Source organism: Aethalodelphis obliquidens, unplaced genomic scaffold (assembly GCF_003676395.1).
Source record: "Aethalodelphis obliquidens isolate GAN/ISIS:26980383/991018 unplaced genomic scaffold, ASM367639v1 scaffold15, whole genome shotgun sequence".
Classification (NCBI taxonomy): Eukaryota; Metazoa; Chordata; class Mammalia; order Artiodactyla; family Delphinidae; genus Aethalodelphis; species Aethalodelphis obliquidens.
In genome coordinates this window covers 3647365-3664534 of record NW_020837959.1, presented here as the reverse complement: position 1 = coordinate 3664534, position 17170 = coordinate 3647365, and the positions used below count along the sequence as shown (strand labels likewise).

The following is a 17170-nucleotide window of genomic DNA, read 5'->3' as shown; positions in this document are numbered from 1 at the left end:
CTGATTCTGGAGGGTCCCATCTCTGAGTTTAGTGATGTCACGTGGTCGGTTTTAATTGGCCATGCCCAGAGTATTTGTACCATGATGCTACGCAAATGCACGATAATTCAAAGATTCCATTCCCACCCCACCAGAGCTGATTGTTAAAAATTCACCAGCTCTCCACTCGGTAAATAGTAATGGAGTAGTCTTCTCATTCAAAACTCTAGAACATTTTAATGTTTTCTTCATCACCATGTAGCACTGTGAAGAAAATAATTCCTCTATCAACAGCATCCTCTGGGTAGGGCGCTGCGGTTGTCACAGAGTTAAAACCCCAAATGTCAGTGGTTACACACAGTAGAAGTTAGTTTCTTGCTCATAAGAAGTTACGATAAGGGCTGATGCGTGGAAGGCGCGTGGCGGAACCAAGGCTCCATCACTCTCACCATCTGGGTAGGTGGCTCCCTCAGGCACCAGACTCCTGGGCATCAAGCTGGCAGAAGTGACGGAACGTGGTAAGAGGCATGTATTTGGGCATTTTTCATGAGTCTGGTCTGGGAAGCTCAAAAATGAAGTCCACTCACATCTAAGGAGAAGAGAAAACTGGTTTCAGCTAGTCAGTCTGCACGACAATGAAAATATGCCCTATCTTAATACATGTGTCTTAGTCATACTAATGAACTCGTATTACTGTGAGAAAGAGGTTTGAATAATGTTGAAGTTGTATTAGTTCATGTGTGTTTTTTCCTAGGCAAAGAGAGTCAAAATAGTGGGATAAGAAGTAGGATAGTCAGCAGGAAGAGCCCCCGGTCAGTAACTGGGCAGGCGGAACCCCATCAACCCGTCGCACAGTTGGAAACCAGTGCCTGCCCAGAACTCCTGTCCCAGGAGCAAACTAGCCTGGCCCAGTTCAGACTCCTGTCCTCCGCCTGGGCCGTCCAGGTTATCACCTGAGGAATTAGTTCTTGTTGTTCTTAGTGCCCTGGTGATGAAATTCTGTAGACTTTGAGTAGACTGCCTCAAAACTCTATTTCCCATAACTCTGCTCTTTTTAATGTGCTGTCTTAGAGATCCGTATAGCACATATACACGACATAGCTGATCCACCCATAATTAGGCAAAAGAAAGTCAAGAGTGCCCAGTACATTTTCAGAATATAAAATACATCAAAGTTTAGACCATTTAAAATCAAAGCATGTGGAATTATTTAACCAACAATGTGTTAAACATCAATATTTTATATATGTATGGATTTGAAATTTGACAGCCCTGGCTTTTGATTTTCCAGATCATAAGAAAATTAATTTAGGAACAACCCTCGGTACTTCTGTTTGAGGGAGGAGAGGGATTGCTCAATGAATCACCAGCTATATCCACAGACGCCTCAAAAGTTAATTGAAAATTTCACCATGAGACCTTTCTTTAAGAGCGAAAAACGAGAGGCCTGTTGGCTTTATTAGATTAACCTCCCTCTTGGACTGCACGCTGATAAGCACAGGATGCTCTGCGATGTCATTTGTTTCACCTCTTTAGGCTTTTCAGTGGCTCCAATGGTTCCCTGGGCGCCCACTGACAAACCTGGAAAGTCACAGCATCCAAGTTAATAAATCAAACCCAATGATATTTTCTAAACAGGTTTGAAAGTGGAGTGTATCTCCTTTCCATTATTAATGAGCCCGCACAGACAGTCATACTCCAGAGCAATTTGTCATAATTTCAGAACCCCTGGTGTCCCTTTGTGTTCGGGTCACTGGGAAGGGAACGTTCTGTGAGTAGCTGTCTGATGCTTCTAACACCACTCTTGCAAAGACTGCTGAAGAGTTTTATGAAAACATATGATTCTAAAACACTGAGCTTTTGTCAAGTGCTAATGAACAATGAAAACACAGTTCCCCAACTCTGCTGCTCTCCCCTCTCCATATGTATACACATATATATGTAAAATCTGGCTTTCAAGAATCACTGTCTTTTATCTTGTCTTTGTCTTGAGCCTTTATGGGACATTTACAACTTTATCATGGTCTTGGACAAGTCACAGCCTCCCTCAACGTAGTTTTCTTTGCCTACACAACAGGGATGGTTATGCCTGGTGTTTGCGAGAATAAAGTTTTGCCAAGTGTCAAGCGAAATAGAAAGGAAAATAGCATTGTCACAATTTGCTGTGCTGTCAAAGGAATAGAGCATCTTTCCGAAGATGAAGTAGACCCTCATGGTACGATCTTTCCAGATGTGGCTTACAGTCAGCCACGTTTTTGTGCGTGCAGAGTTACTTTTACTTGCCTGAGACTTACATCAGATACATCTTAAGAGAAGAACGTACACACGGTTATCTGAACCTGTGTTTGTGAGCCACATTCTAGAGTGTTCAGTGGTTCAACATTTATTTTCTGCCAATAGTAAAATTTTCATGTAATGGTAAATATACTGTTGTCAAGCCCAAGTTTGTGTGCCTGATGCCCAGTGAGGCCAAACAAGTCAGAGCTGGAGGAGGGAGATGTTTATTGCAGGGCCAAGCAAGGAGAACGGGTGGCTTGTGCTCAAAAGACCCAGACTCTCCAGGGGGTTTCAGGGAAGAGTTTTTGTAGGCAAAACTTGCAGGGAGGTCTGCTGGGTTGTGTGACCTTCCTCTGATGGATTGGTGGGGAGGTGACAGGGTGGTGTTCGGGAATCTCAGTCATCAGCCTTCAGGTTCCAGCCAGTGTGGGTTCCACCTGCCTGTGCTCAGCCTCAAGGTACCATCCTCCGTCTCTGTGTGGGGGCTTAGTTCCTGTAGAAGAACTCAGAGATACGTATCAGATTGTTCTGTATATCCCCTCAGGAGGAACCAGGACCTGCCCCATCCCTGCACTGTTCTTTCTGGACTGCCTTTCCCTTGTTTCTGCATTCCCTCACTCGTCTAGTTAGTAACTGCTTGAAACGCCCTTTGGAACTCAGGGAAGGTCTAGGAGGCTGAAACCTCTTTCCTACAAACAAGAAACAGGGGACACGGAAAGGCTTTTGTACCCAGTAGGGCCCCACAGGGTTCTGTCCAGTTTCAATACGAGTTTGTACAATTCCATTACAGGTGCTTTGGGTGGTGTTTATAGGAAATAGAAAGGGATGATTTTCAGGTCCAGGACAGACAACTCACTTTGCTAATCGCTATATTCATAAGACAAAGACTGTGACAGCAACAATTCCATACACACAATTTTGAGTTGCCAAGAGAAGAATCTGTCTTCCATTGCACAATCTTTATATTTAACCATCATTAGGTCTTTTAGGAATGCATGTCACTGATGACAAGGAAAAAGGCTCAGCAGTAAATTGTGGAAAATGATCGCTGTGTCATATAAACAATTGATGGCATACATATGTTCCGTTACATTAGGTTAGCAGAGTCATCACGACATGGAAAACCAACTTTATTAGGCTGTTCTCCAAAACTTGGAATGGCTTTCTGCCAAAATTTAGCATTAGTTGGCATTATTCAGTTAGAAGGGGCTTAGTGCCATGGTGAAACATTTAAGCCTTTGGTAGAGACTTAAAGAAACAGGAAAGGATGGATTGTTAGTAATTATGTTGAGCGAAATTACCCATCTATATCTGTGCCATCTGTTTTACTACTATGCAGTCTTGGGTAGGACATCAACCCTCTTTGCTTCTCCTGCAATCTCTAAAAAGTGTTGGCATTAGTTGTCTAGCACAAAGAGGACTGAGTGGGTTTCCAGCCTGAGTGATGGGCGATGCTTGCAGTGCTGCTATCTTGGCTGTAGCAGTAGGTCTAGTGACTTTTCCATTGTGTTTCTTTCAGGTTGCTTTCAGCTATGTAACATTTTTCGATCCCATGAAATGGAAATTGACCAGTGCTTGCTGGAGTCCCTGCCCCTGGGCCAAAGGCAGCGGCTGGTAAAACGCATGCGCTGTGAACAAGTCAAAGCCTACTATGAAAGAGAGAAGGCTTTGCAGAAGCAGGAGGGGCTCCTGAAAAAACTGAAGCGTGGGAGGAATCAGAAAGTTCATTTTAACCTTGCTGACATGATACAGGATGCAATTATCCACCATGATGACAAAGAAGGTAACCACAAGAAAATCGTTTTCTAATGTAGTGCTTCATATTTTTGGTTTGTTGTTTTTTGGGGGGGAAGTGGGAGATAGAATTTCTTTTAAATATTAGAGGTTTTCTTGTAACTGTCTGAAACATTCAAGAAAAAATTACTCGTTTCCGTGAACATAGTTAGAAGTCCCAAGTCTCCTCGTAAAAGTGAAAAAAAGGCGAAATTTTCGTAAAATCGTTGTATATGGTTTTTAAAGAATTACCTGCCTGAAAAGCAAGTTGTTGATTCAAATCGATAATGAAATTTTTTCCCAATGAAATTGTTTCCTTGATGATGAGATCATGTTGTGAAATTTATTATTTCATACCTGGATTTATATATAGTAGTGAAGTCACTTCCCCCCAAAACGCTTAAGAGAGAAGAATCAGTTTGCTTATCCCTTAAAGTTGGTTGGCTTGTTGTATCAAATTTTATTAAGCATACTCAATCCAAATTTCAGTTGCCTTTACAAGATTATGAAGTTTCTTGATTTTTGTGTATTCTTTTGTATGAATTTTGTTTGTTTGTTTTTAGAATGTACTTTCCAAAGTTCTAATGTGAGAGACTTTCCAGCTGTAGGTATAAATGTAGAAAGCTTCAAAGAAGCAAATATATGTTAATTTATCTTGATTGGCTCTAAAATTACTGGTTGAGTTAATCGAAAGCAGATATGAAAAGAGTACAGACCCATGACCCATGAACTACATTTCAAAATCAAAATCTCTGAAAAACAAGGGTTTTTTTTGTAACTTGGGTGACAGTGGCAAAGTTGTCCCAGAGCTATTTATATTTTTAACCTGTCCAGTCTGCAAAAATAATAAATTTAGTAACATGGGTCCCAAAGCTTTCAACAGGAATTGTGGATCCAAGAAAACTGACAGCCCATCCTATACAATAATAGCAATAATAAGAAGACAAAAGTAGTTCTTTTTATGGTTTTGTGTGGGCATGCTAGTCAAACTAGAAGACTCTGAGAAGCTCTGAGATTTTTTTTTTCTTAAAATGGAATGAGTGGCAGAGAATCCCCTGGCTGGAAAGGACCTAAGAGATCACGTCGTACAACCTCTCCTTTTATACGTGAAGGAACTGAGATGCAGCCAAGGTACCACATCCTCTAGAAAGCTGTCCCAGAGCACGTTTACCTCCTATTTTATTATTCTCTTCTCACTTATAGCTCTTCGTTGAATGGCCATCTGCTCTGTGAAGCTATAAGCCCCTCGAGGGGCAGGGGACTGTCTGTCAGGTTCACCACACCCCTTGCCCCTTCCAGGACTTTCCAGTAGTGTGGAGGGAAAGAGTGAGCAAGTTTACCCAGAGGTAAACTAATTGTTGTCTCTAACTGTCGGAGGAATCCTAAATTAGAACGCAGGTGGATTTAAGCCCTGTATCGATTTAACAGTAAAGAAACAACAAGAAAATATTTACAAAGTTATAAAAACTTCTGTGTAAAATAACTACAGGAGAAGAATAACACCTAAGTTAGTGTTAAAAAGAAATTAAGCATAGTAAAATAGTAAGCCCAGAGAACACGAGGAATCTATTGTATATTATATTGTGTTATGTATTATAATATTTTGCAAAGACACTGAAGTCATAAAATCTGAGTTAATACTTTTTAAGGAGTTGCTATAGGCTTGGAACTGGGCTGTCACTTGGGTGACCAAAGAGCAGGAAGAGAGATGAATCCTATCTTCAGAAAGACTCCAGTCCAAGTACAAAGAGAGAAAAAAACCTCAATAAAATAGAAAACAATAAATGAGTAGAAATGAAGTCTGGTGGAAGTGGAGTAGTTAATAGAAAACAATAAATGAGTAGAAATGAAGTCTGGCGGAAGTGGAGTAGTTAATAGAAAACAATAAATGAGTAAAAATGAAGTCTGGTGGAAGTGGAGTAGTTAGGCAAAGTTTTTTTGGTGACTGTGATTTTTGAGAAACTCTGATCTTGATGGTTGCTTAGAGCTTAGATCTTTGAAGGAAGGAAAGAAGAAAACCGTTGGGCAGCAGTGCAGGTGAACAGCTGCAAAGAAGTGAGAGTCCCACACAAGGAGGGTCTGTCTGAAAGGAGCGGAAAGTGAAGATATTAGCTGCAAAGGTGGTTTAAAGTAGATAACTTCAGTGGGGATGCTTCAAGGTCTGGTCTTAGAGCAGAATGCAATGGGAATGATCGTATAGACCTGAGAAGAAAATTCATATGCTACAAATGGTTTTTAGCAAAGGTTAACCAGGGATCAATACCCGTAGGGATGCACTGAAGGGTGAGAATAAGAACTGGAAGCAAAGACACCCACTAAGAGTCCATTGATGAAATGTTAATGGAGTGAGCTTGGTTGGGGTAGTAGCAGTGGGAATTGGGGCAAAAGAACAGACCCAACAGTCATATTCCATGGGAAAATACACTCATTCATCAGATATCTGCTGAGTCTTTCTTATGGTCCAGACAGCTATGAATGGAATAGACAAAATCGCTACCTACACGATGCTCAGCTGTCTTGTGTGGGTGACCACAAATAAAAAGATAAAGTTGAACATGTAGTTTGGTAAATAATGATAAATGCTGAGGAGTCCACAGTTACCTCCTGAAGGTATATCAGGGAAGGAGCTTTTCAGGTGAGGTCAGAGCCCCTGCTGGAGAAAGCAGGGTGGTAGGAGCAGATGGAGAAGAGCCAGACCACAGGGAGGCTGGGAGGGTCATCAAAAGGACTCTGGCTGTTGTCCCTAGTGCCTGCTGAAGCCATTGGGAGATTTGAGCAGAAGACAGACCTGGTGTCGCTTAGGAGTTAACAGAAGCAGCCTGGCTGCCACATTCTGAACTGATTGAAGGATTTTGAAGGCAAAAGCAGGGAAACCGGTCGGGAGGCTCTGTTGATAAATTCAGCAAGAGTTGATGGTGGCTTGGACCAAAATGGAACAAGGATGTGGTGAGAAATAGTCAATTTGGGGGTATATTTTTAGAATAGAGCTGACAGGAAATGCTAATGAACTGGTGATTGGGAGTATAATAATTTTCTATTGCTGCCATAACAAATTGCTACAAATTTAGTAGCTGAAAATAACATAAATGTATTATCATATAGTTCCGTAGGGCAGAAGCCTGGTGTGGGTCCCACTGGGCTGAAATCAAGGTACCATCAGGGCTGCTCCCTGTTTGGAGTGTCTAGGGGATACTCTGTTTCCTTGACTTTTCCAGTTTCTGGAGGCCACCTGCATCCCTTAAATCTTTGCCTCGTCCTCCATCTTCAACGTCAGCAGCGGTAGATTGAGTGCCGCTCATGGTTCGAACTGTTGTTTCTTTCCTGTCCTTGCGTGCATCTCCCTGACCAAATCTTCTGCCTTCCTCTTCCACCTCTAGGGACTCCTGTGATTGCATTGGGCTCACCTGGATAATCCAGGGTGATCTCCCTGTTTTTAAGGTCAGCTCATTAGCGCTCTTAACTTCCTCTCTCCAGATAATGTAACATACTCACGTGCATAATACCAGAGGGCAAAATTCTGGAATCAAAATCCTACCTGCCTTTTTAAGGAACCTCCATCCTGTTCTCCATAGTGGCCCAGCAATCCCACTACTGGGCATATACCCTGAGAAAACTGTAATTCAAAAAGAGACATGTACCACAATGTTCATTGCAGCACTATTTACAATAGCCAGGACATGGAACCAACCTAAGTGTCCATTCACAGATGAACGGATAAAGAAGATGTGGCACATATGTACAATGGAATATTACTCAGCCATAAAAAGAAACGAAATTGAGTTATTTGTAGTGAGGTGGACAGACCTAGAATCTGTCATACAGAGTGAAGTAAGTCAGAAGGGGAAAAACAAATACTGTATGCCAAGGTATATATATGGAATCCAAAAAGAAATGGTACTGATGAACCTAATGGCAGGGCAGGAATAAAGACGTAGACATAGAGAATGGACTTGAGGACACGGTGGGGGAAGGGTAAGCTGGGACGAAGTGAGAGAGTGGCATGGACATATATACACTCCCAAATGTAAAATAGGTAGCTAGTGGGAAGCAGCCGCATAGCACAGGGAGATCAGCTTGGTGCTTTGTGACCACCTAGAGGGGTGGGATAGGGAGGGTGGGAGGGAGACGCAAGAGGGAGGGGATATATGTATACATATAGCTGATTCACTTTGTTGTACAACAGAAACTAACACAGCATTGTGAAGCAATTATACTCTGATAAAGATGTATTAAAAAATAAAATCCTGCCTGCCACAGGGAGTGAGAGGTTCATGGGTAATATCAAGTTTGTTATGCCCTGAACAATCAGAAAAGCTAAATGCTCTTAACTGTGTTAGGGGTGCCTCTAGGAAGTGAGAATAAGAAAGGCGGTGTCGTGTTGGCTGGAGATACAAACTTGAGACGCATGAACATGTAAGCCCAACGATTCTATAATATCACTTAGGGAATGAGTTTAGATAACATTATAGGAAGGACAAGGACTGAGTCCCAGGGAATTCCAATATTAAGAATTGAGTGAGATGAGGTAGAACTACCAGAAGGGGAAAGGAGAAAAATGAGGTGAGGGTACTTTTTTCTTAGAGCTAAACGATAAGAAATTTTCAAGGAGGAAAGAGTGATCAGCTATTTCCAGCGCTCCTGCTTAGTCCCACGGGAGGAAGACTGAGACTTGACCACTATGGTTAGAAATACGGAGATGATTAGTTTTGGTGAATTGTAAAAAGCAGAGATCTTAAAGGACTGAGTTCTAACAGAGGGGAAAACAGAAATGGACACGGAGAATATACAGAGCTCTTTAAAGGAGTTTTTTTTTTTTCAGTTGACGTATAGTTGATTTATAATGTTGCTAGTTTCAGGTGTACAGCAAAGTGATTCAGTTATACATATATATATATATATTTTGAATTATGTTCCCTGATAGATTATTACAAAATATTGAGTTCCCTGTGCTATTCAGTAGTTCCTTGTTGGTTATCTCTTTTTTATCTAGTAGTGTGTATATATTTATCCTAAACTAATATATCCCTGAGGAGAGAAATGATAAGGGACCCCTACAGAGGGAAGAGAAATCAGGGGTCTTTTTAATGATGGGAGAAATAACAGCTTGTGTGTATGCTGAAAAAAATAATTCATCTGAGAGGGGAGAACCCGTGGCATCGGCATAGGGAAGAAAATTGCTGGAGTGAGGTCCCTGAGTTTGCAGATGCTGATGAGATCTGAGACCTAGGTGGAGGGTTTGCTTTATCTAAGACCAACGATAGCAGTAGTTCTCAGCCCTGGCTGCATGCTTGGGTCATCTGGGGAGATTATATTTTTAATTTCAACATCTAGGCCCTACCCGGAAAGATTCGGGTTCAGTGTGTTTGGAGTGGGGCGAAGGCAGTTTTCAAAAACGTCTCAGGTGTCGTGGTGCCCAGAGAGGGTTGAGAAGTTCCAGTCTAGGGTCCTGGGTGGAAGGATGTGGTGACGGGTGCTCGTGGAGGCTCTTCCTGCATCATACGCTTGCTGATGGAAGAGCTGTGGCTGTCAGCTAAGAGTGGGGCTGGGGAGGAGGCATTGGAGCTTAAGGAAAGAGGGGACATGGAAGAGTGGGGGGGATGAATGGACCAGAGAGAGACAGTATAAAAAAAGGACTTATAGGTAAAATTAGATCTGAACAAGAAAAAAGAAAGATCACGGGTTGTCACGGCCTCTCCGTTTCTTTGTTTTTATTCTTAACTCTCTGATTTACTACCCTAAAATTTTCCTGTAGCTCCACATTTTGCTTGGTCTAGTGACCCATGTAAGGTATTCAGAGTGATGGGAACAACAGGAAACAGAAAAAAAAATCACACACACACCACAATATTCTTTGCACTCCTGCTATGCACGACGAACTGTAATAAACCCTTCCTATACGCTACCCTGTTTATTCTTTAGGGCAGAAAAACACAAGCATTTTCTGAAGATTCTTAGAGAAGAATGTCCTCCAATACAACTTACATAAAGTTATTTCTCCCAGGAAAGACTTTCTGTTACTGATGGAAGCAAAGATGATGTTCAGTAACTGAGGTCAGCATTAGCATCAAATGATGAAGAAATAGTTGAATGACTTAGAATTCTGCAAGAGTTTTAATTTGTAATAAATGATTAACATTTTAAGTATATACATTATTGCAATATAAAATAAAATTTCTGTCCACAGAGGTTGTCTTAGCTCAGGGCGCCATAACAAAATACTCTAGACCTGGTGGCTTCAACAGCGGACATTTCTTTCTCACAGTTCTGGAGGCTGGAAAGTCTAAGAGTAGGATGCTGGCCAGTTCATTTCCTGGTGAGGGCTCTCTTCCTGGCTTGAAGGTGGCTACCTTCTTCTATCCTCACATGGTGGAGAGAGAGAGTGCTCCTGTCTCTTTTCTTTTCTTATAAGGGTACTAATCCCATCACGGCAACCCTATCCTCATGGCCTTACCCAAACCTCCCAAAGGCCCCCCAATCCTAATGTCACATTGAAGGTCTTCAATATATAAATTTGGGGGGGACAAAAAAATTTAGTCTGTAACAGGTGGTATATTCATTTCATACTTGGAGCTGACCCAAAAATGAAATATCTATCTATATCTATCACTTCTTTTGAGTCTCTTGTCTACCTTGGAAAATTCCACCTGAGTACCAATATACCTCACTTTATCAGAGGAAAAATATTAATTCCTTGCAAATGGAAGATATTAAATTGCATTGAAGGGGCGAGTAATCTCTTCAGAGGCATTAAAATCTTTCTAGCACATGTTTTACTTTTTCTGGAAATGTATCCAGGACAAAGTTTTCGTTTAGTCATGGTAGTCATATTTTCATTTATTCTTAAGCTACCCAAATAGTCCAATGTACACATTTATACAACTGAGAAAGTTAAAAATATTGCCATAAGAAAAACTCTTTCCATTTAAATTATTGTTAAAAACTTTGCAGAGTGTGTATTTGTATAAATTGTTTTATCTCTTATTTTCAAGTTCTTTCACTGGCTTGCTGAGTGTAAAGGATCAAATATACTTTTTCAAAGGACGACATGCTATTTGTGCTAAGGTTTATAGTATCTCATTAACAAGCAATTCACAGATTTTTGTTTAACTTTCTAAATGTTGCATTTTTGTAAGTGTAAATTTAGTATCTTCGACACTTTATTGTTCTCTTCTGAGAGCTGGTGATTTTTTAGTGTGTAATCTGTCATTTTAATGTACTCCATCAATCTAAAATGGAGTACATTTTAGATTCAATAATTCTTTTCCATCTAGAAAGGAAAATTTGTTCTAAATTGTTTTAGGGGTTTCAATGTAACTGTCTTTGAGTTATACCACATTAGAGAGAGAGAGAGAGAGAGAGAGAAATTTTCCTATATGCAGAGAATATTTAATGAGAATGAGAATATTTAATGAGAATATTTAATAAAAATAATTAATATTTAAATGAGAATGCAATTCCACTGTTAGAATTGCTACTCCCAAATATCATGTTTTACTAATTAGTCCACGATATGTTTTTACTAAAAGTAATATAAATGGCAATGGAGTGACTTCATTATGCTTTTACTATTTAGCATTCTACAGATGTTTTCAACACTGTCTGTGCTTTATATGATTTTAGTCACTTAATTCTTCCAGCAGCCATATTCAGTAGGCAGGATATTCTCCCCGCTATATGGGTGAGGATAATTAGCCTTAGAAGGACTAATTACCATCTCAGGTCTACACGAATTGAGAAGCCATGTTTTTGTTCATAACACTACACTGTCTCTCACGTTGATTTCTTTTCTTAAAATCACTTTATTGAGGTATGCTTGACAACAAAAACTTGTACACATTTAATATATACAACTTGATGAGTCTGGAGATGTCTACCTCTGAGAAACCATCACCAGAATCAAGGCCGTAAACATCTACCACCTCCAAAAGTTTCTTCCCACCCCCTTCATTTTTTTAATTAGATTTTTTTTCTTTTGTGGTAAGAGCACTTAATATATCACCCCTCAAGCTTATTTCTGATGCTAAAATGAGCTAAATCATCCACTTCACAAGTTGATTTCCTTCCATTTGCCATTTGGAATTCTTGCTTTCTCTTGTCTAGTGGAGATTTCCGTCCACTGTTAAGGGGCCAAAGGCATGGACAGGTATTCTTTATGCTCTGGTGTTTTCCTTCCTCTTTCCCTGATCAGCTCCCCTCCCTTTTTTTCTTTTTACAATTTAAGATAATTTATTAATTTAGGTACCAAATATTTACCGAGGGCCTGTTTTACTCCAGATACACAAAGCACTTGCCAGCACAGTTACAGACCTGTAATGTCAAACTTCACTTGTACCTCCATTTTCCTTAAAATTCTGAGTCCTCACTTAGGAAAAGAGGAAACTATCAAATTAAAGCAATGTGAGACTCTGTTTCCTTCTCCTGTCTTTCCAACCCCTGGTCCACAGTTCCTTGGAGGGCTATGGTCTAAGGTCCATGGTCAAAACTCCGACCTTAACTCTTCTCTTCCTACCCATCCTCCCTGGAAGCTCTCACATTTCACCTACTCTGGTGATTCCCAAATCATATCTAGACTTTTCTCGTCAGCTCCAGATGCCACCATTCTGATGCCCTTACATTTCTAACTTATGACGTTCAAAATTGAGTATTTATCTCCATGTATTTCCCAAATCAAAACTTCTCTTCTGTTTTCTATTTCAGTTAATGTCACCACCATTCCCTTGATCTTATGGCCCAGAAATCTGGAGGTCACATTGATTTAGATGCACATTTGTAAAGTACTGAAGGTTGTACCTCCCCTGAATAATTTATGAGAAGTATCAGATATCTGTATATTATCCTGAGCCTTCTAAGAATATGCCTAGACTGCAATGAATTCTTACCATATGTTGGATGATCTCCTGAGAGGCTCCACTTAGAATTTTGTAAGTAAATCGTTAAGACCAAGTGTGAAGCCTTGGGTCAAAGAATAGATTTCGTATATTCCTTAAGTGTTTTATATATGAAAAATTAAATGAGACTGTGGTTAACTTAAAGCTCATGAGTACTTAGCCCAGCCCTTTCCCTGCATTTACTAGATTGGCACGGAAGTTAAAATGATGAAGCGGTTGGCTACCACATAAATTTATTTAACTTTAAAATTTTTAAAATTTATATACCATTTATATTTATTAGTATCTAGAGTATAAATGAAGAAGGAACTAATTATAATTTTTCACCACTACCATCTAACGATGCTGGCTTTATGAAGATGACACATGTGCTCTGGCACTGTTTCCCCAGTGGAGGCTGTGGGTTTCTACCAAATGCAGCCCCACTCTCTTTCCTAACCTCTCCATCACCAGCTGCACAAACAGGCAGGTAGAAAATAAGACAGTCCCTCAGTAAATTTAAGCTGATACCTACAGAAATTGATACTGAGACTCTGCCACCTTGAGAATAGTGATCAAATCCAGTAAGTAGGTACCCAACCCTTGTTCCCTACTCATATTCATTCTGAACATAATTAGGTGTGATGTGGTTGAGTACTCTACAAGGATAAATATGTCTAGAACTCAAAGTTGGAGTATATACTTGACATGGAATATAGGTAGACGTTCTCCAAAAGAGTTGGATTCAACCAATAGGAATGACTTGGGTATTAGACATTTGGGGTTGTAAAGAAAATGTAAAGCACCCTCTTGTCTTTAAGGAAGAAATAGGGAGAAAGAATATTCCCAGTGGAAAGACATAACAATATACTGTTGTCTGCATCTTCCGTGTTCTAAAGCAGTACCAAGCTTGGGCAGAGTGAAGGAAATGGGAAATTTATCAGAACCATCCCTGTCTTGTTAACTTCTCAGTGATATGGGAACAGACACCCTCTAAGCTAAGCTGAGAATGAACCTGTTCCTCTCACTTGAAGGGGAGTGGGGGTATGTGGGAAGATGTAACTCAGATAAGATATTTTCTGGGGCAGACACAGGAACAAAAGGACCACGTACAGATTTTAGAGAAAAGGGTGAGCTTTTAAGGTCCAGCTGTATGTCTGCATCAGAGATCTGGAAGGCTAAGTGTGTATAGCTTATGTCCATGCTGAATCCAGCAACCCCAGGCAGTTTTGAATTTCAGAGAACTATATTCACTGGACTGTGATTATTTCCATGAAGGTAACAGCTGCTGGGTAATTAAAGGTGCCCTTTTCAAAACTGGTTATAAAATCATAAATAGCTGGAAATTAAGTGCCTTTAAATTCTGTGGGATTCTGTATGAATTTAATGAGTGGCTTAATATTTTACCAATACTGAATTCATACTCTTGAGAATTATTAATTATTTTAACTGCCTGCTATGAAGTCACAACTTTACTGGGTACTGAGAGTGATTGAAAAAATGTAGAGAAAAAATGTGCTTTGTAAGCACTTATAATCTAGGTGGAAAGATACACTGTTCTTTAAAAACCAAACCAGAGGGCTTCCGTGGTGGCGCAGTAGTTGAGAGTCCGCCTGCCGATGCAGGGGACGCGGGTTCGTGCCCCGGTCCGGGAAGATCCCACATGCCATTGAGCGGCTGGGCCCGTGAGCCATGGCCGCTGAGCCTGCGTGTCCGGAGCCTGTGCTCCGCAACGGGAGAGGCCACGGCAGTGAGAGGCCCGTGTACCGCAAAAAAACCAAAAAAAACAAACCAGAAGTCTATCCATTTAAAAGGAATTGCAGTGGGCATTTGTTGGGGTGAGGTGAGGAATGGGTGAATCTGAAACTCTTCTCTTTGGGAAATTTTTAGAGTCTGGTAAGAGGAGAGAAAAGGACTTTTTGGCTGTGAAAAACAGCTTGAGCGCAGGAACAGAGGCAGAGAAAAGCAGGTTTCTTGCAGGAGAGCATCATGGTAGAAGCATTGCTGGAAGCTAGCACCAAGGGTTTTAACTCTGCGTTTGGAGGATGGGTTGGATCCCAACCTAGAACTTAGGAGCTGTGTGTCCCAGGTCAGGGACAGGCCACTTTCCTATTCTTACCTTCCTCTTCTGCAAATAAGGTTAAGAGGCAGAGGGGAACATCTCTCATAAGTGGTTGTGAGGATTAGTTAAATATTACATGCAAAGAATTTACATCCGTCATGTATCACTACCTACATAATAAGTAGCAGCTGCTGTTATGATTCGAAAGGGAATTAATAGATGCTATTGAAATAGGTGGAACACTCTGACCTCAGGACCTTTGACATCTCAAAATCAAATAGAAAAAGGCATTTCTTTTATAGGGAGGAGTCATCAGGGCTAGCAGGAACTTTCGTCGGTGGGAGGGCTCAGAGGGGGGTGAGCAGACAGCATGATGGGTGGCTTAACAGGACATCTTTCTCTCTGGGGGCCAGACTGTTTCTGGAATGAACTATCAGTAGAAGATGTCCATAACCTTAGAGTTGCTTAAACAGAATCAGCCAGAGTCCAGGGATCTGGGGAGAGAAGGGAAGGCTGAGTAGAGCTCCTAGATCTAGGCTGCCCTGGAGGTCTGCACAAGGGTTTGGAATTAATAATTAGCTGAAGAGCAAGTTGCTTTTCCTGATGATATTGTGTGATATTATACATGAAACATCAGGACCTTTTTCTTACGGTTGAAACCAGCCTCCTCACCTTCAGCAGATGTCATCCTACTCCTCTTAGTTTTTACAAAGAGATTTTAATATCAGTTAGTGAGTGGTAACCTGAGTATATCAGTGTTCAACATATTGAATTAATTAATTAACTCATTCATTCAAAATTAAGGGCCTATTCTTTCAAGTGTGTCCAACAGTGGCCTAAGTATTGGGGATGCCGAGAGAAATGGAGCCTGGTCTCTGCAGCCTGGCGGAAGGAGAGACGCTGCAGCAAACAGAGGCCATCGGTGCTTAAGGTCTGCAGGGGAGGGTCGTTGGGCAGTGGGACAGTGGGGTCAGGGTGGAGTGGGAGGTGCAGGGGACAAAGGGAATGGCATCTCTTGGTTCTTCTGAGGCAGGAAAATAAGGTAAAACTAAAATTGGTCCAAGACCTGAAGTCCTGGAGGAGTGTAAAATTTCAGAACTACAGGCACTTGAGTATGACTGGGGTTGGGGAGCTTAGCATTGGTCTTCAGAGACCATGAGCGCTATGCAGAGAGCTTGGGAGGTGGAAGAGACGAGACAGGGGATATTGGTCTGACCCAAATGTGTTTAATGGCAGATGAGCGCTTGAGACATTTATGAATCTTCACATTCCCAGTGTGCACAATGCCACCACTTTCCTCCCCCAGGACAGTGACTTAAGACTTTTCCTGGTTATCCGAAGGAATGGCAGCATGGCGGCGAGAGCATCAACATGGCAGCATGAGCTCTTTTAGGTGTCATTCCTTTTTTAAAAAAAATCATTTTCTTTCATGAATATAAGAAAAACTGTAAAAGGGAAATACTGGATTTAAAAGCACATTAAAAAATTAACCCAGTAGTTTTCATATTTTAGCGAAGAAGAAGGCAGTAGTGAATTCTGGTATGTGCAGTAAAATCGTGTCTTATAGTTTTATAGTCTCGCTAGTGTATGTCCGTGTCTTGTTCCATATGAGGTTACTTCCTAGACCTGCTCTCTTCTGACTAAGGTCAATGTCTAATGAGAATTAATGGCAGAACCCGAAATCTGTAATTTCTTACTCTGCATACTCTCAAGTTTTAATTAAATTGAAACTGAAAAAAAAAAAAAAAACATTTTAGTTCACTGAATTAACGCTATGGCTGTGGTCTTCAATCCATCACATTTTAGATAGTATTGCTGCCGCTGGTATAAACCAAGGGTTCTCTGAGTCATTGTGCTCAGAAAAGTCTATGAAAAAAGAAAAAAAAAATCACTGGTAATTTTCATAGGAAAAGAGCACAATCTGTCAGAGTCCCAGTCTGCTGCTGAGGGCACCAGACAATCTGTAGATCATATTTGGCTTTGACAGTATGACGGTTGTACGCTCCAAAGTAAAATGTTTTACAGGGAAAATGTAGATTTGCCATTTGTAAGATCAGAGAAGTCATTTAGTGCATGCAGGAACGGACAGAACAGAATATATTATCAGAGTTTTTCTTGAGGAGTTTCAATATGCAGGCAATTTCTAGGAAATCAAAACTTATACATACTGTTTTGTAAAGCAGCTCTTTGGCGGCAAAGTCCAAACTCTCCC

General features: G+C 40.8%; 1 protein-coding gene across 1 annotated transcript in view; it reads left to right on the top strand.

Annotated features, from left to right (window-relative positions):
* The first annotated feature begins 3783 nt into the window (after positions 1–3783).
* The window catches only part of MYO16 (myosin XVI), a 401447-nt gene continuing 388060 nt past the window's right edge, over positions 3784–17170 (top strand). The window contains exon 1 of the mRNA XM_027115848.1: positions 3784–4039. Within this exon, the coding sequence (XP_026971649.1) occupies positions 3814–4039 (226 nt within the window). The 5' untranslated portion in view covers positions 3784–3813. The remainder of the gene's footprint in view (positions 4040–17170) is intronic.